This window comes from Trachypithecus francoisi, unplaced genomic scaffold (genome assembly GCF_009764315.1).
Source record: "Trachypithecus francoisi isolate TF-2019V2 unplaced genomic scaffold, Tfra_2.0 Lachesis_group3, whole genome shotgun sequence".
NCBI lineage: Eukaryota > Metazoa > Chordata > Mammalia > Primates > Cercopithecidae > Trachypithecus > Trachypithecus francoisi.
In genome coordinates, this window is record NW_022681468.1 from 85324083 (window position 1) to 85348303 (window position 24221).

Sequence of the window (24221 nt, forward strand, 5' to 3'; positions counted from 1 at the left end):
ATTTCATTCTCTGAGATGGGTCTTTCCTGGTGACACTCTGCCCTGTGATGTCTATGGCACATACAGAACCTCTATATTGTGCTGCTCTGTGTAATTTTCTGTGTACGATGCTGTGTATTTTTCCTCCTGACACTTAGCAAAATTTTGCATGCTTAGAACAATTTTGTATGGTTATTTTCATCCTTGTATAATGTGGCCCCAAAAGAGCAGTGACCTGTCTTAGTCTGTGTTGCATCAGCACTCCCTCAAACTGTGCCTGCAGCAAGGTACCTACTCAGTAGATGTCTGCTGGATGAATGAATGAGGGAAGGAATGGATGACAGGAGAGGGGATGAAGACAAGATGGAGAGGGGGTGGGTGCAATGAGGACTGATCCCTCTATCCTATGGTTTTAGATATGAGGCATCCCTGACTGAGAAGACACCTATGATCTGGTACCCGAAGCAAGGAAGGTCCATGCCCTTTTTCTTCACAGGAGGCGTGGCTCCAGCTTTCAGTGTCCCACCCTGTCCTTCTGCTACTTTGAGGTGTTGGGAAGACTGCACTCACTTCCTGACATGCTCTATTTTATCTAGACGCAGTGGATTCTGTTGAGCACTGAGATTTCCCGAACCCAGTGTCTCTGTGCAAACTTTTAAGTTCACAGCCCCACTTTGGAGAAGCAAGATCTCAATGGCTTCTCCCGAGGAGAGACTTCAATACAGATGCTGTCTGGTGCCAATGGGAGCAACCATTACTGACATGGAGTCATCCGAGGAATGGAAATTGCTGTTTCTGAGGGTCTGGAAGAGGAGCAGAAATATAGAAATCAGAAATCTCAGACTGAAGGACCAAGGTGCAGATCTGATGGCATCGTATCTCTGTTGTATTGTGAGTCAGGCCATCTAAAAAGACCCACTCTGTCCCCGGCACAATCACTTGAGTGCTGCACCTGTCCACAGCTTGCAAGAAAGGGCTTCCCCTTCCTGTTTCTCATGGATTCCTGAGTGAAACCCTGTAATGGAGGCCAGGGCAAGGGCTCTCATTATCCATTTCTTCTCTCTCTGGGTCTACAAATCCCTACTTCTTGAGGCTGTGGCCTTCCTGATAGGTGTTGAATGAACCCTTTGACTCACCATTGCAGATAGCTATGGAAAACAGAATGAGCAGGAGCCATCTCAACTTCATGAGTGTTCCCACTTCCCTGTCCTCCTCCTTCCCCTTCCCCTTCCCACGTGACCAGCGGCTCCCCATCTCCAGGACATGGAAGTTTTGGGAAAGATGCCCATCTCTCTTCCGGGCGGTATTACAGTCTGTCCATATTGCTGTCTGAACAATTTATCTTATTGCACATTTGACTCAAACCCTGGATCCACGTCTAGTACAATTGCTAATAGCTGGAGATTTGATGTGCTCATTTAAAAGGAATATCTCTGAGGCTAAACTTTTTTTTTAATCCTGATTTCACCTTATTTATAGCATCCTTGACTTTTTCTATTTTCTGTTTTTGTGTTTTCTATCATAACATTCACTCCTATCAAAACTTATCATTCATAAATCATAATGAAACACGTGCATTTTCAGCTTATTCACTGCAGCCCCTATATCTCTTGGGATAGAAATCATGTCAATAAAAACCAGACTTAGACCATAAAGCATCAAATGGGACCTCAGTATCAAATTGGGCTCAATGGTGAAATACAACTAAAACAAGCGGAGATCTAGAGTCAACTTATAGGTTGGTGTGCGGGGAGGGGTCAGCGGATGGAAAATTGCCTAGAGGAGATATCAAGGCTAGGGAGACCAATGCTAGGTTGATGTAATTGGATTTTTGGTTATTTTTTAAGGCAGGCCAGGAATGAGGTATCACATGGAGAATGATGGGGGAATTAAGGAATTTGGTCAAATATTGAGGATGAGAGATTCATGACAAACCAAGTTAGGAGGACTTCTGTTAAACCTAACTTTAGGTCTGGTACTGGTGGCTCATGCCTCTAATCCCAGCATGTTGAGAGGCTGAGGAGGGCGGATTGCCTAAGGTCAGGAGTTGGAGACCAGCCTGGCCAACATGTTGAAACCCCCTCTCTAAAAATTACAAAAATTGGGTGGATGTGATGGCGTGTACCTGTAATCCCAGCTACTTGGGAGACTGAGGAAGGAGAACCGCTTGAACCCGGGAGGTAGAGTTTGGAGTGAGCCGAGATCTCGCCACTGCATTCCAATCTGGGCGACAGAGCGAGACTCTGTCTAAAAAAAAAATAAATAAATAAAAATAAAAGTAAATATAAATGACTCTACAAGGAAGGACTAGGAAGTCCAACAGGATGACCTAGTTATGATGACCTAGGGTTCAGAGGAGATGACTAAAGCTTGATCAAAGCAAGAGTCTTCGACAGTTGGTCGATATCAGTTGTGACCTCAGCTTCTCAGCCTGAAGCAGGGAGAGGGATAAGTCTGTGCTACTTCATGACAGAAAGAGTCTCTTATCCTCAAATCTCTATTTCCCACAAGTCTCAGGTTAGAGGAAAGAAAAATCTCTGGAGTAGATCGTCACTAAATGACAGCAGAGTGGCCAAGGAAGACACACAGACACTTCCAGATGAATTTGCAAAGCAGTTTATTGCAAGGTTCACAAGGGACTTCAGCTCAGGAAACCTGAAGGGGTATGGATACTGATGAGGACAGATGCTGATAACCAGGGTACATGGAGGGATGGGATCTTGGCTATGATTGAGGAGCTTGGCAGATGAGTGATGACGAGGAGTGCTGATACAGGAGCTTAGATGACTCTGTCCAGGTGAACTGGAACCACTGGATACTGTGGACGGTCCCGTAGTGGATCGCTGTTGTTACATGCAACTATGTAGGACTTGTTTGCTGTTGTCTGTGTATACCTGCAATTTGAAATCTTTCGACTTGGAGTTGTGAGGTTACAGTGGATTAAAGGCACCTGGACTCCACTATGATGACAATTGTTGAGACTTGTGTTGCTAGGGCAGGGCATGCTTGGGTTACCACAGACATGAACTACATTAGCAAAAGTTGTACGAAGAAAAGTATTTTGGTTTTTGCAACGCCGTTGATAATTGTTAATTACCCGCATTGCAATGGTGCATTGGCCAGAGGTCATATTATATGCTGGATTTCAAACCACTGAGCCCAGGTAAATTGTCCGGGTTTGGCATGGAGTGAGCCCTCCACACCCATAAGCCCCAACAGAAGAAGCAGACAAATTTGGGAAGTGAACAATTTTGGAATCATGTTTCCTGTAAGAAAAGAAGAGAAGTAACTACTCCCTGATCTGGTCTCGGCTATGACACACTCTGTAGTGTGTCAACCCACAGGCCCCTCTGCTGCCACTCTGGGGTCCCATTTCCTTTTTCTTCCTGTCCCCAGAGTGTGCCACATCTCCTAAGCACTAAGTTCAGCCCACCTCTTCCTCAGTTGCTGCCAGGTCGCTGCCCCTCCTGTCCCAGCTCTGAGGTTGCTGACTTACCCAGTCTCTGCGCTGCAGCTCCTGTGAGAACTGATCCAGCTGGTTGTTTCGGCGTTCAGGGGCAGCTGGTCTTCCGTACTTGGAACTGTTTAAATAAAGCATCTCTTGGTGGGTTGGGCTAGCAGAGCCAGGAGGGAGGGTCTGACTCTTGGCCTTGTAGAAACCCACAGATTGGTACATAGTCCGCTAGTGCAATCAGCCTTTTTTTTTTTTTTGAGATGGAATCTCCCTCTGTCGCCCAGGCTGGAGTGCAGTGGCCGGATCTCAGCTCACTGCAAGCTCCGCCTCCCGGGTTCCCGCCATTCTCCTGCCTCAGCCTCCTGAGTAGCTGGGACTACAGGCGCCCGCCACCTCGCCCGGCTAGTTTTTTGTATTTTTTAGTAGAGACGGGGCTTCACGGGTTAGCCAGGATGGTCTGGATCTCCTGACCTCGTGATCCGCCCATCTCGGCCTCCCAAAGTGCTGGGATTACAGGCTTGAGCCACCGCGCCCGGCCCATCAATCAGCCTTTTTATTTGATGACTTGGCTGAGCAATGGATACCCAAGGATAGCCCTGCTGCTCTTTCTGCTATAAGGACTCTAATTCCAAGTCGTTCTGTGTAAGACAGAGTTTTGCTGGTTGGATCTGGACTCTGGATGAAAACTATATATTGCCTGCAGAATGACCACAGATTTTGTAACTGTCCTCTGGCAGGCCCCTAAATGACCAAAGTACACGAAGGCAGGCATAGTAGTTAGAACAAATACAGCCACAGAGGGCTGTTTGCCTAGGAGGAAGCCAGCTTCCCTTTCATTGTTAGTAATATCCTTGGTTCTCTCTCACACAAATGCTCTCCATCTCATCCACCACTCTTTGCTGGAAACTTGAGCTATTAATTTCTTGAGGCACAAGATTCTGTAGATTATTAAAACAATCTGCTCCACATATTTGAGGAATTTTTTCCTTTACTCCTCTTGCATTGGATTCACTTTCTTTTAAGTCTTGCTCTCATTATTGCTTCCACTTTGTGTAAAGTTACACAGCCTAAAAACACACTGAGGAAAGTTGTAAAATCTGGCAGACAATGTGCATTCGTGCATGAACATTTGGTGTCATGAAAGATTCCAACCTAGCACTGGGTATTCCTGTGTTCTTTTCAGCCTATGGTATTTTCTAAAAAACAATGTGTTCTGGGGTTGTCATTCATCTTCCTGATAAGTTTCATTTTGTGATATTAACAAGAAAATGTTTCTGTATTTACAAAATGAACATTAAAGACAGAGCACTGTATTCCTGAAAGTATAGAAGTCAAGTGTACAATTTGATACACAAAGCATCCACTTATTCTTGGCCCTCAGAGAAACACAGGAAAGTAATTGTAGACATATAATTGAATTACAGTGTGATAGAGGTAATTGCACTTGTGTGAACATGATTTCACGGGGACACTGAGGGTGAAGAAAATCACTTGACTTGAGGGACAAGGAAGACTTAAAAAAAAAGTTTCATTTCAGCAGGGTCCTAAAGTAGAAGCAGGGGGTTTTCAGGGGCTTTAGGGAAGAGATGAGCATTCTGGGCACAGGGGATGATGTGGGGAAATTGTACAGAGGTGGGAAGTGAATTGCAGGGGTAAGTCCTGGGTACTAACAGATGTTAAATCTCTGGTCTAGCTTTGAGATTAGAAAATAGAAAGTAGACCCTTAAATGATATCATATACTTTCCAACCGTTAATCTGCATAATTTTTACTACCATCCAATTTTCCTGTCATTTAGAAATGCAGTAATTTTATCACTGGAGTCCCTAGGTAAATGTGGACACAAAGGTGACCTGGTGAGGACTCAATGTGCAGCTAATAGTGCTCTGCCTTGAAGTCCTGCTCTGGCCGACATTCATTAGCAGCTTTATCATGAGGCGAGTTTGTTTTTTCATGTATATTGTGTGGAGATCATTTTTGTAGGTGATGAGAATGTAAAGGTGAATGATACGTAGAGTATCCCCTCTGTGATGCTGACAGTCACACTGGGTAGAAAGACTTGCACTCAAATGTCTATGGTATGAGGCAAAAGACAGAGACCGCAGCCCCAGGGCATGTACTTGGCTAAACAGTGTTTCTTTTCAGCATACACAGTGCTATTTATAATGTTTGGTTTGGAAGATAAAGCTTGACATTGGAATAGTTCACTAAAAGTTTTCATTACTGTCTTACCTTTAAAAATCATATGATGTTGTTTGGTGCACTGTTGGTGTTGTATCAATTAGAGCTGAGTAACAGCTGCGTCTCTGGAAAGCGCCCTAGCTCAGGGCCGTTCTCTAACTCCATCTCTCCCTGGAGACTTTTATCCTATCTGCTAAGTGATGACACCTGCCTGGCTCCTGGAGCCATCTGTGCTTATGATGCATCAGACTTATTGAAGTGTCTTAAGAAATAACTCAGACCATAACCTGCCCAATTTGCAACCATATTTATCCTTTAATATTGCGTATGTGTTTTTTTTGTTGTTGTTTTTGAGACGAAGTCTTGCTATTGTCACCCAGGCTGGAGTGCAGTGGAGGGATCTTGGCCCACTGCAACCTCTGCCTCCTGAGTTCAACTGATTCTCCTGCCTCAGCATCTCAAGTAGCTGGGATTACAGGTACCCACCACAATGCCCGGCTAATTTTTGAATTTTTTATAGAGACAGGGTTTCACCATGTTGGCCAGGCTGTTCTCAAACTCCTGACCTCAGGTGATCTGCCCCCCTCAGCTTCCCAAAGTGCTGGGATTATAGGCATGAGCCACCACTCCCGACTACTGAAATTGTATTCAGAATATGCTCATGAGATTTTTCTGATTCTCCCTTGTATAGATTTCCTGTGTACATTTCCAACTACCTTCATTTGCCTGCAGAACTAGTAGAAATGATCTACTTTGATATTTACAACCTTTGGGAGAAGACTGTTTTACATGAAGCAGGAATAAAGTATAAGCCAATGTTAAACAAAATTCTCTGTAACTTCAGCATGATTTTGTCTTTAACAGACACGAGCCACATCTCCCGGGTTCTTTACTTTATTAGATTAACTTGTCTTGGAGCCTAATTTAATGACACATTTTCAGACCCAATCCACTTCCAGTGAGAGTAGTCAGAATTATGCCCCAGTATTAAGTCCCTTTTTTGGAAACCGATGAACATTTTAAAATACTGTCCCAGACAAAGACTATTTATGGTAAAAACCACCGTTGAGTACACTGGATTGATCAATGTCTTTTTTTGCATAGCATTTATGTGCAAAAATGTAATGTTCAATGCTTGCAATTTCTTCAGCCCCACGGTACCCTTGTAATATTTGCTCTTAACCTGCTGACAGGGAGGTACCAAACCATCAATACCTTCCTGCACACAGATTTCCCTAATGCAGCAGTGGCTATCTATGGGAAAGACAATGCACACTATTTACTAGGTTGGTGCAAAAGTAATTGCGATTTTTTGCCATTTAAAGTAATACAAGATTTCCATAATAATATGATGCAGGTTAATTAAATTGCACCAAATGGAGTAATATTTAACTTACCTAAGTTCTAAAGATATTTGGTGTACTGAGCTCTTCCTGGTCTCTTGAACCTCAGAAAGGTAGCCCTAGGCCTTTCCACTTCTGTGGGGCCTCCTGCATATCTCCTCAGAAAGCCATTGAATAAGTAGATCTGACCCCTTTGGTTAAGTTTCTGGCCTGAAAGAGAAAAGGACCAAGCCTTTTTTGTTTTTCCTCAACTGTAACAAGTCTTTACTTCTCTGGAAAGGGAAGAAATGGAAATAGAGCTCAGATGGAATTACGGAGAGGTGTGTCTTAGGAAGTATGAAACAAAGCGTGTTTCCTAAGAAATAGGAAAATTGCATTCATGTCCCATTGCATATTTTAAAAATCTTTCTTTCTCTCTTTCTTCTCTTTTCTTTTTTTTCTTTTCTTTTCTTTTCTTTTCTTTTCTTTTCTTTTCTTTTCTTTCTTTTCTTTTCTTTCTTTCTTTCTTTCTTTTTCTTTTCTTTTCTCTTTCTTTTTCTTTCTTTTTTGAGATGGAGTCTTGCTCTGTCACCCATGCTGGAGTGCAGTGGCAATTCTCAGTTCATTGCAACCTCTGCCTACTGGGTTCAAATGATTCTCCTTCCTTAGCCTCTCGAGTAGCTGGGATTACAGGCGTGCGCTGCCACGTCCAGCTAATTTTTGTATTTTTGTAGAGATAGGGTTTCACCATGTTGGCCAGGCTGGTCTTGAACTCCTGAGCTCAGGTGATTCGCATGTCTCAGCCTCCCAAAGTGCTAGGATTACAGGCATGAGCCACCACGCCTGGCCTTATTTCTTTTTATTGATGCATAATAGAGGTACATATTTTCAGGGTACATGTGAAAATTTAATACATTCATATAATATGTAAAGATCACATCAGGGAAATTGGGATATCCAATACCTTAAATATTTGCCTCTTCTTTATGTTAGAAACATTCAAATTATTCTCTTGTAGCTATTTTAAAGTATATAGTGGATTATCATTAACTATAGTCATCCTCCTGATCTATCAAACACCAGGCCTTATTTCTTATATCATTTCTTATATTTGTACCCATTAAACAACCTCTGTTCATCCCCATTGCATTTTGAGCACAAAGATGCATTTGCTGAGATTTCAGAGCGCACACAAAATGAATTATTATATAGGTTAATGTCTCTTTAAATGAAGTTATTATATAAGTTTTTTGTTACAGTGATGTCGGGTGTAGATTTTGTGCAGTCTTGTCCAGATACCAGCTCTGACATTTTCTATTTGAGACTCTTACTGTAAGAGTTGTCCAGGGCCGGGCGCAGTGACTCATGCCGGTAATCCCAGCACTTTGGAGGCTGAGGTGGAGGGATCACTTCAGGTTAGGAGTTTGAGACCTGTCTGGCCAATATGGAGAAACCCCATCTCTACCAAAAACACAAAAATTAGGTTGGGCGCGGTGGCTGACACCTGTAATCTCAGCACTTTGGGAGGCTGACGTGGGCGGATCACGAGGTCTGGAGATGGAGACCATCCTGGCTAACATGGTCAAACCCCGTCTCTACTAAAAATACAAAAAATTAGCCGGGCGTGGTGGCACGGGCCTATAGTCCCAGCTACTAGGGAGGATGAGGCAGGAGAATCGCTCGAACTCAGGAGGCGGAGCTTGCAGTGAGCCGAGATCCGCCACTGCACTCCAGCCTGGGTGACAGAGTGAGACTCTGTATCAAAACAAACAAACATAAAAACAAACAAACAAAACACACACACACACACACACACACACACACACGCAAAATTAGCCAGGCATTGTGGTGTGCACCTGTAATCCCAGCTACTCAGGAGGCTGAGGTAGGAGGATCACTTGAACCCGGGAGTCAGAGGCTACAGTGAGTTGACACAGCGCCACTGTCCTCCAGCCTGGAAGACAGAGCGAGACCCTGTCTCTTTAAAAAGAAAAAAAAAAAAAGGAAGTGCCTCTGTTTTATAATCTGTAAAATACAACAACACATACATTGGTTTGTAGGAGAAGTTTAATGTGGTAATTTGTGTGTGTGTGTATGAAATGACGAAATATGTAGCATAAAACATTGCAAAAGGAAAAAAAAAGTTGATACGGATGATCAGTCTTAAGCCTCAGGGTATTAGTGTAGCATCTGTTACTGCACTAGCCCCTCTGTGGTGTTTACAATGAGACAGTATGCTTGTATCTTTTCCTTATTTCCCATAGTGAAGGCATTAGAATTAGAGCTCAGTTGCAGTGAGCCAAGTTGGCGCCACTGCACTCCAGTCTGGGTGACAGAACGAGACTCTGTCTCAAAAAAAAAAAAAAAAAAGAATTAAAGCTCAGGTTTTTGTCTTTAGGTGGACAGTAAGTCATTTTGATAGGGCCTCTGTTTCTGAGGGACCCTTACCAAACTGAGATAGAAGAAATTGCCTTTTAACATCCTGCATTAACTTGTGAAGTCAGAACAAAGGGAAATAGATCATCATAAAAATTACATCTTCCGTCAATTAGGTGGTAAATTTGAGGAATTGTCTTAACAAATAATTGGAGCACCTTTTCATGATAAAAATACAGTACCTGCATGATTTAGTCTCTTTTTTGTACAGAATTTGATGAATTTGGCCAAATCATTGACCTTGAGCTTCATTTTTTTTCTATTGTCCTTGGATCCTTTATTCTTCTTTGAAAATGCTTTCCAAGGTAGAATTGTTTAATTTACAGCTCTAGATGAAACTGCACACAAAATTATGAAACATGTACAACAGGTGGAAAGTGAGGTGACTGATGTTAGAAAGTACACATAAATAGTAAAAATTGTTATTGTTATGCATTTCTTTTAACGGCAGTGAATAATTAACACATTACTCCATAATATTGTGTATATTATTGCTTAGGACCATGTTGTATAAATGCAAGAGTGAATAAAATCGATAATATTAGTCAATAGTACAGGTGGAATGGGGGCATGGTCCAGGGATGCCTGATGTCTGGGAAACCCTGAGACAAAGAGTTGGGCTTGCCTAATTCGACAGCCTACTTGCCTAAATTTCTCAATTTGTGATAATTCATTTATTTCTCAACAATAGTCATGACCACTGATATTTTTTAGTAAACGGTACCTTTTCTTCAAAGGGATTCTTGGCCTCTTACCCTGTCAAGACATGCTCTTCCTTTGAAACCAGGATATTTTCCTTCATGGAGCATCATTTCTTACTCCATCTCTTTGAATCTCCTATTTGGCTCACATCCTTCCCTTAAGAGGAACAAGCTTGGTGGTCCATCTAAAGTAATGGACTTAAAAAAGATAGATTAGAATTTGACTCCAAACTGCTATTCACCAACACGGGACCTCAAACAAGGCACTTATCTTCTATTTTCCACCAGGGAAATAATATTACAATTATTTGTTTCTTATGTCACAAATACACAAACCTGGTAAGTCTGATGGTGGGACACCCTGCATCCTGAGCACAGGTGAAAGTCTATAGTGTCTCTAAAAAAGTAGAGGCAAGGGTTACCTACAAGACAGTCCTGTTATGAGTCTTAATAAAAATGCCTTGAATGAAATAGCTTCACCCATGTGCTGTTGGGTTCTTTTTTTTTTTTTTCCAGTGTTCAATGAAAAATTACAGTGTATGTAAATGGTGAGTAGGTGATGCTGAGATTTTCTTGGCTAGATAGCACCTGTCAAACAAAGCTTCCTCTTGGATGTAATGAATTTTGGGCCCCTTGATCGCCTATTAGACTAGAAGTAGGCGAAGGGAAGGGAGATAGTCAAGAAGAGGAACTACTACATTGTTGTTTGTTAACTGAGAGATATCTTCCGGCTGTTAACCAGTCCTCTAATCTAGATCTAAGGGGCTTGAAATCATCCCATAGTCTTTATCTTAATGTTTTCTCTTGCTGCATTAAATAACAGTTGTAAATGACAGGACCTCACATCTTCTCAACAATGAAATTGGTTACTAGCGTGGTTTTTCTTTCTTTGCCTAGTTTAAAAATAATGATGTAATCGTAGTATAATAATTTTATTTCAGATAATGATGCTTTTTTCTGCCTAAATTCATAAGGATTTAGGAAAATCAGATTTACACAAACAGTGCACAACTGTCAACCAAATTTTCTTTACATCTTTTCCTACAGACACTCATATACACACATACGTATGCTCCAGAGTATTGGATTTCTAAATAGTCTGAGCTGGAAGGAACCCATGAAGACATTTATACCAAACCCTTCAGTTTCCAACTGAGGAAGAGTAATGGTAGAGTGATCTGTTAAGCACACTAAAAAAATTAATGATAGAACTGAATATTAGAAAATATCTTTTTGTGGCCAGGCATGGTGGCTCACGCCTGTAATCTCAGCACTTTGAGAGACCAAGGTAGGTGGATCACTTGAGGTCAGGAGTTCGAGACAAGCCTGGCCAACGTGGTAAAACCCTGTCTCTCCTAAAAATACAAAAATTAGCTGGCCATGGTGGTGGGCGCCTGTAATCCCAGCTACTTGGGAGGCTGAGGCATGAGAATCACTTAAACCCAGAGGTGGAGGTTGCAGTGAGCCAAGTTTGCAGCACTGCACTCCAGCCTGGGTGATAGAGACTCAGTATCAAAAAAAAAAAAAAAAAAAAAAAAAAAAATTAAAGAAAAGAAAATATCTTTTTGCTTTGAGAATTATATTAGTACTATATATATTCTATTAGTACAATTCAAAACTGAGATGGGTCTGGAGATGTAGTGTTTAGCAAGATGACTATAGTTAGCAATATTATATTACATACTTAAAATTTACTAAAAGGATAGACCACATGTGTTCTCAACACACACACACACACACACACACACACACACACACACAAAAAGAAAAAAAAGAAAATGGTAGCTATGTGAGATGATAGATATGTCAATTAGCTTCATTGTTATGATTATCTCACCATGCTTTTCTATAGCAAAACATCAACTTGTACACCTTAAATATATACAAGTTTTATTTGTCAATTATACCTCAATTAAAGCTGTAAAAAACGAGATGAGTGTATCTGTAATCAGTATAAACTTCCAAGAAAACCTCTGGGTCAGAGTAGTGAAATGGGAAGAAAGAAAAGAGAGACAGTCCAGGCATAGTGGCTCACCCCTGTAATCCCAGCACTTCGGGAGGCCAAGGTGGGCAGATCACTTCAGGTCAGGAGTTCGAGACTTGCCTGGCCAGCATGGTAAAACTCCATCTCTACTAAAAATACAAAAATTATCTGGGCATGGTGACAGGTGCCTGTAATCCCAGCTACTCGGGAGACTGAGGCAGGAGAATCGCTTGAACCCAGGAGGTGGAGGTTGCAGTGAGCCAAGATTGCTCCAGTGCACTCCAGCCTAGGTGAGAGGGTGAGACTCTGTTTCAAAAAAAAAAAGAGAAAGAGAGAGAGTGATATGGAGATGAATGTATAAGAGAGAAGGAGGATGTGGTGAAGTGAGTTGCTCAGATGGGTCCTTAGAGGAGCGAAGAGAGATGGAGACAAATGTGAGAAGTACTGAGGTCTGGGGTATGGTTAAGAGGAGAACATCATCATCACTGGCCATCAGAGAAATGCAAATAAAAACCACAGTAAGATACCATCTCACACCAGTTAGAATGGCGATTATTAAAAAGTCAGGAAACAACAGGTGCTGGAGAGGATGTGGAGAAATAGGAATGCTTTTACAGTGTTGGTGGGAGTATAAAGTAGTTCAGTCATTGTGGAAGACAGTGTGGCAATTCCTCAAGGATCTAGTACTAGAAATACCATTTGACCCAGCCATCCTATTACTGGGTATATACCCAAAGGATTGTAAATCATGCTGCTATAAAGACACACACACACGTATGTTTATTGTGGCACTATTCACAATAGCAATGACTTGGAACCAACCCAAATGCCCATCAATGATAGACTGGATTAAGAAAATGTGGCACATATACACCATGGAATACTATGCAGTCATAAAAAAGGATGAGTTCATGTTCTTTGTAGGGACATGGATGAAACTGTAAACCATCATTCTCAGCAAACTATCGCAAGGACAGCAAACCAAACACCGCATGTTCTCGCTTATAGGTGGGAATTGAACAGTGAGAACACTTGGACACAGGAAGGGGAACATCACACACCAGGGTCTGTCATGGGGTGGGGGGAGGAGGGAGGGATAGCATTAGGAGAAACACCTGATGTAAATGACAAGTGAATGGGTGCAGCAAACCAACACAGCATATGTATACATATGTAACAAACCTGCACGTTGTGCACATGTACCCTAAAATTTAAAGTATAATAATAAAAAATAAATAAATGAGAGAACAGTATCTCCAGGCATTGAGACGCAGATGCCCTACTCTCTTTCTCTTTATTCCCTCCACTGAGATGAAAATGTGACTCAGATGTGGACCCTTTTCCTGTTCACCTCCTGGACAAGATTGTCTTTCTGTAGACCCAGAAAATTGGATATCTCTTCAATGAATTCCCCAGACTCTTCCACCCCATCAACAGTGGTCATGAGCGAAGCTTTGCACTTGGAGTAAGACATTTCTCCCCTGACAGCGTTAACTTTCCATGCTCAGCAGCATTTGACGGAGTTGATTGTTCCCTGCTCCTTGATGAAGCTGACCTGAGAATGAGCTTCTTGGGACAGAAACAGGGTGAAAAGTCTGGTGAGCTCAGGCCTGGTGCCCTCAAGGCAGACAGTCTCGTCAAGGATGTGTGCTGAGTTACAGCACCCCACCCTTTCCTGATTATTTCTCCTATGTCCCTGGACTCATGTTCTTAGTCTTCTTCATTACTTTTTCCCCTTTCTCTCCAGGCTCTTGATGGTGGAGATTCCTAGGGGTTAGCTATTCTTTTCTATGGACACAGACACTCTCTTCATGATCATATCTAATCTCATGGCTTTTGTTGGGGCTCAGCACACTATACTCCAAAGTATGGCACTTTGGCATGCTGAACTCCTTTTTTTTTTTTTTTTTTGAGACAGAGTCTTACTCTGTCACCCATGTAGAGGATAATTGGTGACTAGACAGAAAACCCATCCGTCATACAGTCTAACTGTTGAATAACAGATTTCTGAGTCTACCATAACTTTCATGCACTCCAGCACTTTAGTGTTGAACTTCCCACCTTCAGACTCACACTGCAGCACCTCGGGTAAGAAGGAAAGGAAGTGAATATGCACAGAGGATCCACTTGTGTTATGAGCTTTACAGTTTAGCTGCAGTGGAGAAGAGTTTATTTCTTTCTTGAAAGTGAGGGCCTCACTCAAAGCCCTAGAGCTCTACAAGACCCTAGAGCAGGTGGCAATACCAGCTAGGCTTGTGTCCTTCCCTTCAGGGTGATGAGTTCCTCCAGGCCCAGGCGTATCCACAGGTTCTGTCTGAGGGACCAAAGTAAACAACCTGGGAAGTTTACATAGTGTTCTGTTGTACTGCGGCTGAGCTTGCACTTAAGCCATGAGATGGAGTCCTTCTACTCTTCCCTGGCTCTTCCACAGGCAGAGGAGCCTCTCCCTGCAGTTACCTTCACCACAGGCTCAAGCAGAATATTGACAGGCTACTCTCAATGTTCCCTTAAGGCTGCAGAGCTTTTCAGTCAGCCTGTTATGAATGCTACCTAGCCTGGGGCTCACCCTTCAGGGCAGCGGGCTCTTGCTTTTTTATTTGGCAAGAGGCAGTTGGGGGCATGAGGAGAAATCTTTCCTGTTCCGGAAATACTGAGGAGTGAACTATTAGTTTTTTCACAAGTCAGCTAATCCAGACGGTTTGAAGAACACTAAATCCTAAGAATACTTAAAATCACCCCTCAGGCTTTTTTTTTGCTAGTCTTTTGTCCTCCCCAAATGCAAAGACAGTTTTGAAGGTCAGACCAAAATAGCTTCTTCACTAAAAATACAATTAGATATTACTATAGAGACTTACAGGAATAATGATCAAACAGACAAAACTATGTAAAGTTTTGTACATGATGTAATTATATTTCATTTATTCAATTAATCCATTATTCAGAATACTCCCATCTAAGTAATCAAGTAACTCATATACATAAACCAAGTAAAGCACATATATGCCCCTTTAAAACACACACACACACACACACACACACACACATTCATTCTTCATTGCAGACTCATAGATTGCAAAGTGTCTGAGATAGATAGCCATTTTATGTAAGCCTGTGATTTGGAGATGAGTAGCAGAATGTTAGGATGACTTGCTCAGATTCCACATCCTACTGGTGGGCCATCTGCACTGAATGCTCCACAGTTTTACTCTGAGACTTTTATTGACACTGTCAAGATCATGTAATGGCCCCCTACCACAATCCTAAATATGGGTATGCACTATATTTTGAGGTGTGTGTGTGGTAGAAAAACTGTTCAAGGAAATTGCTGGATCTCAAGAGCTTTGATTGTGGCTGAACACCCAGAGCTTTTGTCCTGTAGTGACGTGACCTGGATCTTTCACACACCTTTCCTGTAATAATGAGGGAATGGACTCAGAGGATTTCAATATCACAAAGCAGATCGGCTTTCAAAGCACAAGGTTCTTACAGTTCCACAGCTAACAGGTCTCACACTCTTTCTCACTCTTTGTGCTGACTTTTGATAGTCACACTCTTCTGAGAAGGGGAGGGACAGACACATGTAATAAGGGCCAGTTTAGAGCCTCACTCTGTGACCAGGTAGCTGGACTGGAGAAGGAAGAGTGCAGGAGGTGGAGTGAGGGATATCTCCATCACTCTCTGATTCCGAGCTCGGGGGTGAGGGGTGGCAGGCTCACCGACCCTTAGCCTTCCAGGTCATTCAATGCTGCCTTGTTATGGTTCTTTGAGTTTTACTTAATTCTCCTTTGTTTGAATGTTGTAGTAGTAGGGAGTCTGTGGTTAACAAATATATACATCTCTACATATATAGATATATGCATGTAAGTACATATGCATATATAGAATGCACATACATTCATATGATGAAAATATAAATTCAATCATTAAAAAAGAGTATCTAGTGAAAAGGATGTCTTCATTTATCTTTCTTTATTGAACCTAGATTTGTATTCCAGGAGGAATAGTTATTCAGTTTTTTAGTACCTTTTCTATAATATATATGCTGAATCTAAGCATATATACAGTAGTACCTATAAGACTTTTTCTCATTTTCATAGATTTCTGTGCATAATTCCTTTTTTCCCCCCTCAGACAGTAATATGCTATATACAGTGTTTACTGTGGACTGAATTACGTCCCTTAAAAATTCATATATTGAAGTCCTCATATTCATATATTGAAATTCATATATTGAACCCCCAGTGTCACTGTATTTGGAGGGAGGGCCTATAAGGATAAAGTTAATGTTAAATGACGTCATAAGAGTGGAGCCTTGATTCAAGAGGATCAGTATCCTTATAAAAAGAGACAACACCAGCTGGGTAGTGACTCTCGCTTGTTATCCCAGCACTTTGGGCAGCTGAGGCAGGAAGACCGCTTGAGGCCAGGAGTTCAAGATCATTGTGGGCAACTGAGACAGTTTGGATATTTGCCCCATCTATGTGTGATATTGGAATCTAACCCCTAGTGCTGGAGGCAGGCTTGGTGGGAAGTGAGTGGATAATGGGGCTGGATTTCTCATGAATGTTGCAGCGCCATTCACTTGGTGCTATTCTCCTCATAGTGCATGAGTTCTCATGAAATCTGGTTGTTAAAATTGTGGTACATCCCCCCTTGCTCTCTTACTCCTGCTCCTGCTCCTGGCATGTCAGACCCCTGTTTCCCCTGTGCCTTCCACCGTGATTGGAAGCTTCCTGAAGCCTCCCCAGACAGAGAAATTGCTATGCTTTCTGTAAAGCCTGCAGAACTGAGAGCTAATTTAACCTCTTTTCTTTATAAATTACCCAGTTTTAGGTGTTTCTTTGTAGTAATGTGAGAATGAACTAATACAGGGGCAAACTTCTCATGAATGGTTTAGCACCAATCCTTGGCGCTGTACTGGAGATAAATGTACTATTATAAACAATTCTGAACTGCATATTCCGAATAAAAGACCGACACCGAGCCCCATATATTTGGTATTGCATTGCGGTTAACAAGTCACACATGTACTATCCATGTTCCTAGGAACTTCTGTACTGAAGCTCCTGCACATCTGTGAAGTGTGAGAGCTGTGGGTGAAAACAGTAAATCCTTCCAGTTGCATGTGTGTGTCACTTAACTAAGGAATTCTGGGATAGTAAAAGTTGTCACCGTAAAATATCCAGTCATTTTCTGTAATGAAAAATCTGGTAACATCTGCGCACTCAGATTCAGAGTTATTGGGTTAGACTCTAGTCCTCAATATGAGAAAGGGTGAACTTAATACCTATTTTTATATGTGGAGGAAAAACATGGACAGTGGGACGGGTAACTGACTTTTTTCATTTTCATTTTGAGTCTCTTTGCCTTTGAGATAACTACTTATTACCAAAGGATTTTGGCAAATTTTTCTCTCATTTGTAAAAAAGCAAATAAAGAATCCTTTCTTTCTGGTGATTAGCTGTGGCCTGTTTCTTGGCCCCACTCCAGGTGAACGTGATGTCACAGAAGAAAATCGATCTCTGGTGAATTGAGAAGTGCGCTGACCTGGTGAATGTATGTGGGTTCTGGTTGATGGTGTCATTTTGCTAACATCTCCTGGTGCACCTGGGAAACCACAGGTCATCATGATGGTGAATTTTATATTTCAAGTTGCCTGGACCTGTGGGTGCCCAGATTAACATTATTCCTGAGTGTGTCTGTGAGGGTGTTTCCATAAGACTAGCACTTGTATTGGTTGATTAAGTAAAGCAGGTTGCATTGCCAGTGTGGATGGCGCTCATCCAATCTGTTGAGGGCCAGATTAGAATGAAAAGTGGAGAAAGGAGGAATTCACCATTTTTCTTGCCTCACTTCCAAAGTTAGGACATCTTGTGTCATCGTTCCCACACTTGGGTTGACATCTATGTCCTCGACTCCCATGTTTTTCAGGCATTAGGACTTGAACCGAATTATACCACGGGCTTTTCTGGGTCTGCCAGCTTGCAGAAAGCAGACTGTGGGACTTCACTGACTGCATAATTGGCTGAGCCAATTTCTCATGATAAATCCTTCTGTATCTATATTTCTATCTGTCTCTTTCTACATACATCTGCTATGTTTCTCTTGATGACCCTGACTAATAGAGTCATATTTTCTAAATCAGTGGGGATGTGTGAGAAGCATGTAACGTATTCAGTTTCCCAGATACTCATTTGGGTAACCTGGCTGGCCCTATATGCTAAATTCTCTCACATCACCCAGTTTTACACCCATGTTATCTTTCAAACAATGAAAATTTTGAAGTAGTCAATTGATCTTCTTTTGAAATCATTGTAGATCAGACGTGAGACAAAAGTGACAAATCTGTCATAATTCTACATGCATATTAATAAAGAAAAACATTTATTAACCAAAATCAAGTTTTAGTTCAGAAACAAGGCTGTTTTTCATAGGTAATAGGAAATAGGAATGTGGACAGAATTTCTATGCTCCTATCCCTACTAATTGCCTCACTTCCTTAAGTAATCAGAGTGGAAACACAGCTCATAAAATGTGAGTATCAGCTGGACTCAGTGGTGTGTATTTATAGACCCAACTACTGGGATGGTTAAGGCAAAAACATTGCTTGAGCCCACAACTTCAAGTCCATCCTGGGCCGCATAGGGAGACCTCATCTCTAAAAATGAACTAAGATGCTGGGTGCGATGGCTCAAGTCTGTAATCCTGTCAATTTCAGAGGCCATGTAGGGCAGATCACCTGAGGTCAGGGGTGTGAGACGAGCCTGGCCAACATGGTGAAACCCCATCTCTACTAATAATACAAAAATTAGCTGGGCTTAGCGGTGCATGCCTGTAGTCCCAGCTACTCGGGAGGTGGAGGCAGGAGAATCGCTTGAACCTGGGAGATGGAGGCTGTAGTGTGCCGAAATTGCACCACTGCACACCAGCCTGGGAAAATAAATAAATAAATGAACCAAGAAAGAAACAAAAAGTCATTATCAGGCAAAATTGATTACAATGTTTAACCTAAACACCTCTCCTCTTCTGTCTTCTGCCATGAAAATGGGGCCTTCTTTCCCTTTTGGAAAGTCAATTCACGGACATCTTGAAAGACAAAGCCTGTTGTTTTTTCATTACAATGCTTGATCTACTTGGATATCCTTGAACATTGCAGGCTACTCTGCTGGTGGGGTCTCATATTCATGAATCCCAAGTGTAGTCATAATCTCTGCAAGGGTATCTTTCCAAGGTGATGATTTGTCTCCTTGACCTTCCATTCAACCCCCACCTAAAGACATCTGCCCTGATGTGTTCCCAATTATTAAAAAGTAAAACAAAGTGAAAACAATAGCATTGTGAATTAACCTTCCTTCTGTGCTAGACTTTACAGAATGTGTTAGAGCTGGTAGCTGAAAAAAACAGGGTTTGTTTCCCTGGCGAGTAACAAAGACTCTCTATGAGAATGTATGTTTTGATAAATAAAAGTTTTGTGACTTGGTTCAAGTAAGAAGGCCACTGGGAGTATTCTCCAAAGCAGCGTCTTCCTGAGGGAAAGTGACAAGAACATTCTATGGGGTGATGGAGAGGGGCAGAGAGAGGGTGTATCATCACTTGTAGAGGAGGCGTCCCAGTTGCCCAGACACAGTGAGTGATTCTGCCAGCACATAGTTCACATGTTATGGTAATGAGGCTCCTGCTTGAGTGGAGACTTTACCATGGTAATGAAGAAAGTTCATGCTGGTTTGTAAGTTGCTGGGTTATGCCAGGAGCTGGTTCCCACCAGCAAGCCTGTAAAACAGGCTGATTGCTCAAGTTGATTAAATTCTTATAATCCCTGGAGACCCTCCCTGCCTGCTTATAGAACAATTAACTGCCTTTACTCCTGCAAGACTTCCTGGAGATTTAATATTAAGAGAATTTTATAAAATCAGACATGGGAGGTTCAAGGAAGAGAAGTGGACTCTAAGGGTCATGTCTTTGGAACATGCTGATGTGACCACTTAACTTCTCTAATGGTAGTCTCTGTGGTGCTGGCCTTGGGTCCAGGGCAATGAGAAAATCTTGGATGTCTACTGCAGAAGGGGTAGTGAGTCCAGCCAGGGTTTCCTGACGGTCAAGGACAGAATCCTCCTTGCTCTTGTTTGAATCGTCTCACTCCCTGGGAGAGGGAAGCTGCCTCTGACCTCAGCCCAATCCTCAGCATGGGGATGGCAGGAAGATGATGTAAAAGGCATGGAGGGGCTGGAGAGAGGCCATGGCAACAGGGAGGGGAATAGCATGGGGCTGCACCATGAGAAGATGATGGTGCAATTCACTGAGATTGGAACTCTTGTTTCCCTCTCCCTCAACCTGTGGTCCTTCACTGGGGCCTTGCTTCCACTCTTGTCTCCAAATATTTGAGTTCTGCACAGCAGCTGGGCTGATCTTTAGGTAACATTATTCTTGTATGTAACATGCTTGATTTGTTTACCTTATTCTTCCATCTTCACAGGCATGAAGGGTCTGAACCTCATTAACTCCTATCGTTAATACTCATGGCTATGATGATCTTGTCCTTACCAAACACCTTTTGTGCTTCTAACACACTGAAACTCTATCCATTCAGGACCATTTTTTAAAACTAAAAATGTTTTATTACATTAAGTAATAAATACATACAAAGATGCAAATAATTGTAGTCATTCTCTTTCAGATGTTTTAATCAACTTCTTGTAAATACAGAACCGAAAGTCTACTTACAGCCTTGATATTTGTCAGGAGTTTTGAACTTTCCTTCTCTTTGCTGGGATGATTCTCCACCTGGTGTCTGCATGACTGGCTGCTTTTCCTCCTGTTCAGATTTCATTCTCTGAGATGGGTCTTTCCTGGTGACACTCTGCCCTGTGACGTCTGTGGCACATACAGAACCTCTATATTGTGCTGCTCTGTGTAATTTTCTGTGTACGATGCTGTGTATTTTTCCTCCTGACACTTAGCAAAATTTTGCATGCTTAGAACAATTTTGTATGTTTATTTTTATCCTTGTATAATGTGGCCCCAAAAGAGCAGTGACCTGTCTTGGTCTGTGTTGCATCAGCACTCCCTCAAACTGTGCCTAGAGCAAGGTATCTACTCAGTAGATGTCTGCTGGATGAATGAATGAGTGAAGGAATGGATGACAGGAGAGGGGATGAAGTCACAATGTGGAGAGGGTGTGGGGGCAGGTGGGGACTGATCCCTCTGTCCTACGGTTTTAGAGACAAGGCATCCCTGACTGAGAAGACACCTGTGATCTGGTACCTGAAGCGAGGAAGGTCCACTCCATCTTTCTTCACAGTAAACGTGGCTCCAGCTTTCAGTGTCCCACCTTCTTCTGCTGCTGCTTTGAGGTGTTGGGAAGACTGCACTCACTTCCTGACATGCCCTGTTTTACCTCGAGGCAGTGGATTCTGTTGAGCACTGAGATTTCCCAAACCCAGTGTCTCTGTGCAAACTTTTAAGTTCACAGCCCCACCTTGGAGAAGCAAGATCTCAATGGCTTCTCCCGAGGACAGACTTCAATACAGATGCTGTCTGGTGCCAATGGGAGCAACTATTACTGACATGGAGTCATCCGAGGAATGGAAATTGCTATTTCTGAGAGTCTGGAAGAGGAGCAGAAATATAGAAGTCAGAAAACTCAGACTGAAGGACCAAGGTGCAGATCTGATGGCATCGTATCTCTGTTGTATTCTGACTCAGGCCGTTCAAAAAGACCCACTCTGTCCCCGGCACCATCACCTGAGTGCTGCACCTGTCCACAGCTTGCAAGAAAGGGCTTCCCCTTCCTGTTTCTCATGGATTCCTGAGTGAATGAAGCCTTGTAATGGAGGCCAGGGCAAGGGCTCTCATTATCCATTTCTTCTCTCTCTGGGTCTACAAATCCCTACTTCTCGAGGCTGTGCCCTACCTGACAGGTGTTGAATGAACCGTTTGACTCACCACTGGGGACAACTATGGAGGGCAGAATGGGCAGGGGGCAACTCACCTTCATGAGTGCTCCCACTTCCCCATCCTCCTCGTTCCCCTTCCCCTTCTCACGTGACCAGCAGCTCCCCATCTCCAGCACATGGAAGTTTTGGGAATGATGGCCACCTCTCCTCCAGGCAGTATTACAATCTGTCCCTATTGCTGTCTGAACAATTTATCTCATTGCACATTTGACTCAAAACCTGGTTCCACCTGTAGTACAATTGCTGATAGCTGGAGATTTGATGTGCTCATTTAAAAGGAATATCGCACTGGGTGCGGTGGCTCATGTCTGTAATCCCAGCACTTTGGGAGGCTGAGACCGGCGGATCACGAGGTCAGGAGATCGAGACCATCCTGGCTAACACGGTGAAACCCCGTCTCTACTAAAAAATACAAAAAGAAAAAAACAAAAAACTAGCCGGGCGAGGTGGCGGGTGCCTTAGTCCCAGCTACTCGGGAGACTGAGGCAGGAGAATGGCTTAAACCCAGGAGGAGGAGCTTGCAGTGAGCTGAGGTCCGGCCACTGCACTCTAGCCTGGGCAACAGAACGAGACTCCGTCTCAAAAAAAAAAAAAAAAAATCGCTGAGATTAAACTTTTTTTTTTTTTAATCTTGGTTTCACCATATTTATATCATTCTTGAATTTTCTACTTTCTTCTTTGGTATTTTCTATCATAATGTTCAATTCTATCAAAATTTATCATTCATAAATCATAATGAAACACGTACATTTTCAACTTATTCACTGCATCTCTTTTTTTCTTGGTCTAGAAATCATGTCAATAAAAACCATACTTGGACCATAAAGCATCAAATGGGACCTCAGTATCAAATTGGTCTCAATTCTGGAATACAACTAAAACAAGTGGAGATCTGTACACAAGTTACAGGTTGGTGTTGAGGGAGTGGTCAGTGGATGGAAAATTGCTTAAAGGAGATATCAAGGCGAGGGAGACCAATCCTAAGTTGACTCAATTGGATTTTTTTTTAAGGCAGGCCTGGAATCAGGTATTACATGGAGGATGATGGGGGAATTAAGGAATTTGGTCAGATATTGAGGGTGAGAGGTTCATGATAAACACAAATTGCTAGAGAAGATTGTCACTAAATGGCAGCAGAGCGGCTGACGAAGACACACAGACATTTCCAGATGAATTTGCAAAGCAGTTTATTGCAGAGTTCACAAGGGACTTCAGCTCAGGAAACCTGAAGGGGTATGGAGACTGATGAGGACAGATGCTGATACCCAGGGTACATGGAGGGATGGGATCTTGGCTATGATTGAGGAGCTTGGCAGATGAGTGATGATGAGGAGTGCTGATACAGGAGCTTAGATGATTCTGTCCAGGTGAACTGGCACCACTGGATACTGTGGACGGTCCCGTAGTGGATCGCTGTTGTTACATGCAACTATGTAGGACTTGTTTGCTGTTGTCTGTGTATACCTGCAATTTGAAATCTTTCGACTTGGAGTTGTGAGGTCACAGTGGAGTAAAGGCACCTGGACTCCACTATGATGACAATTGTTGAGACTTGTGTTGCTAGGGCAGGGCATGCTTGGGTTACCACAGACATGAACTACATCAGCAAAAGTTGTAAGAAGAAAAGTATTTTGATTTTTGCATCGCCGTTGATAATTGTTAATTACCAGCATTGCATTGGTGCATTGGCCAGAGGTCATATTTATATGCTGGATTTCAAACCACTGAGCCCAGGTAAATTGTCCGGGTTTGGCATGAAGTGAGCCTTCCACACCCATAAGCCCCAACAGAAGAAGCAGACAAATTGGGGAAGTGAACAGTTTTGGAGCCATGTTTTCCTGTGAGAAAAGAGAAGTAAGTACTCCCCAATCGGGTGTCTCACCCCACAGGCCCCTCTGCTGCCACTCTGGGGTCCCATTTCCTTTTTCTTCCTGTCCCCAAAGTGTGCCACATCTCCTAAGCACTAAGTTCAGCCCACCTCTTCCTCAGTTGCTGCCAGGTCACTGTCCCTCCTTTCCCAGCTCTGGGGATTGTTGACTTACCCAGTCTCTGAGCTGCAGCTCCTGTGAGAACTGATCCAGCTGGTTGTTCTGGGGTTCAGGGGCAGCTGGTCTCCCTTACTTGGAACTGTTTAAATAAAGCATCTCCTGGTGGGTTGGGCCAGCAGAGCCAGGAGGGAGGGTCTGACTCTTGGTCATGCAGAAACCCACAA

At 42.7% G+C, this 24221-nt stretch overlaps 2 protein-coding genes across 2 annotated transcripts; both read right to left on the minus strand.

The window, feature by feature from the left end:
* Positions 1-2585: 2585 nt before the first annotated feature.
* RNASE2 (ribonuclease A family member 2) lies at positions 2586-3528 on the minus strand. The gene is given in 3 exon segments (XM_033188720.1): positions 2586-3111; positions 3114-3245; positions 3476-3528. Coding segments are annotated over 2 exon segments (480 nt in total). The 5' UTR covers positions 3241-3245; positions 3476-3528; the 3' UTR covers positions 2586-2758.
* Positions 3529-23179: 19651 nt separating this feature from the next.
* LOC117070071 (non-secretory ribonuclease) lies at positions 23180-23845 on the minus strand. The gene has a single exon (XM_033188721.1). It carries the CDS (start codon positions 23839-23841, stop codon positions 23359-23361), a length of 483 nt encoding a protein of 160 aa, XP_033044612.1. The 5' UTR covers positions 23842-23845; the 3' UTR covers positions 23180-23358.
* Between the last annotated feature and the right edge of the window lie 376 nt (positions 23846-24221).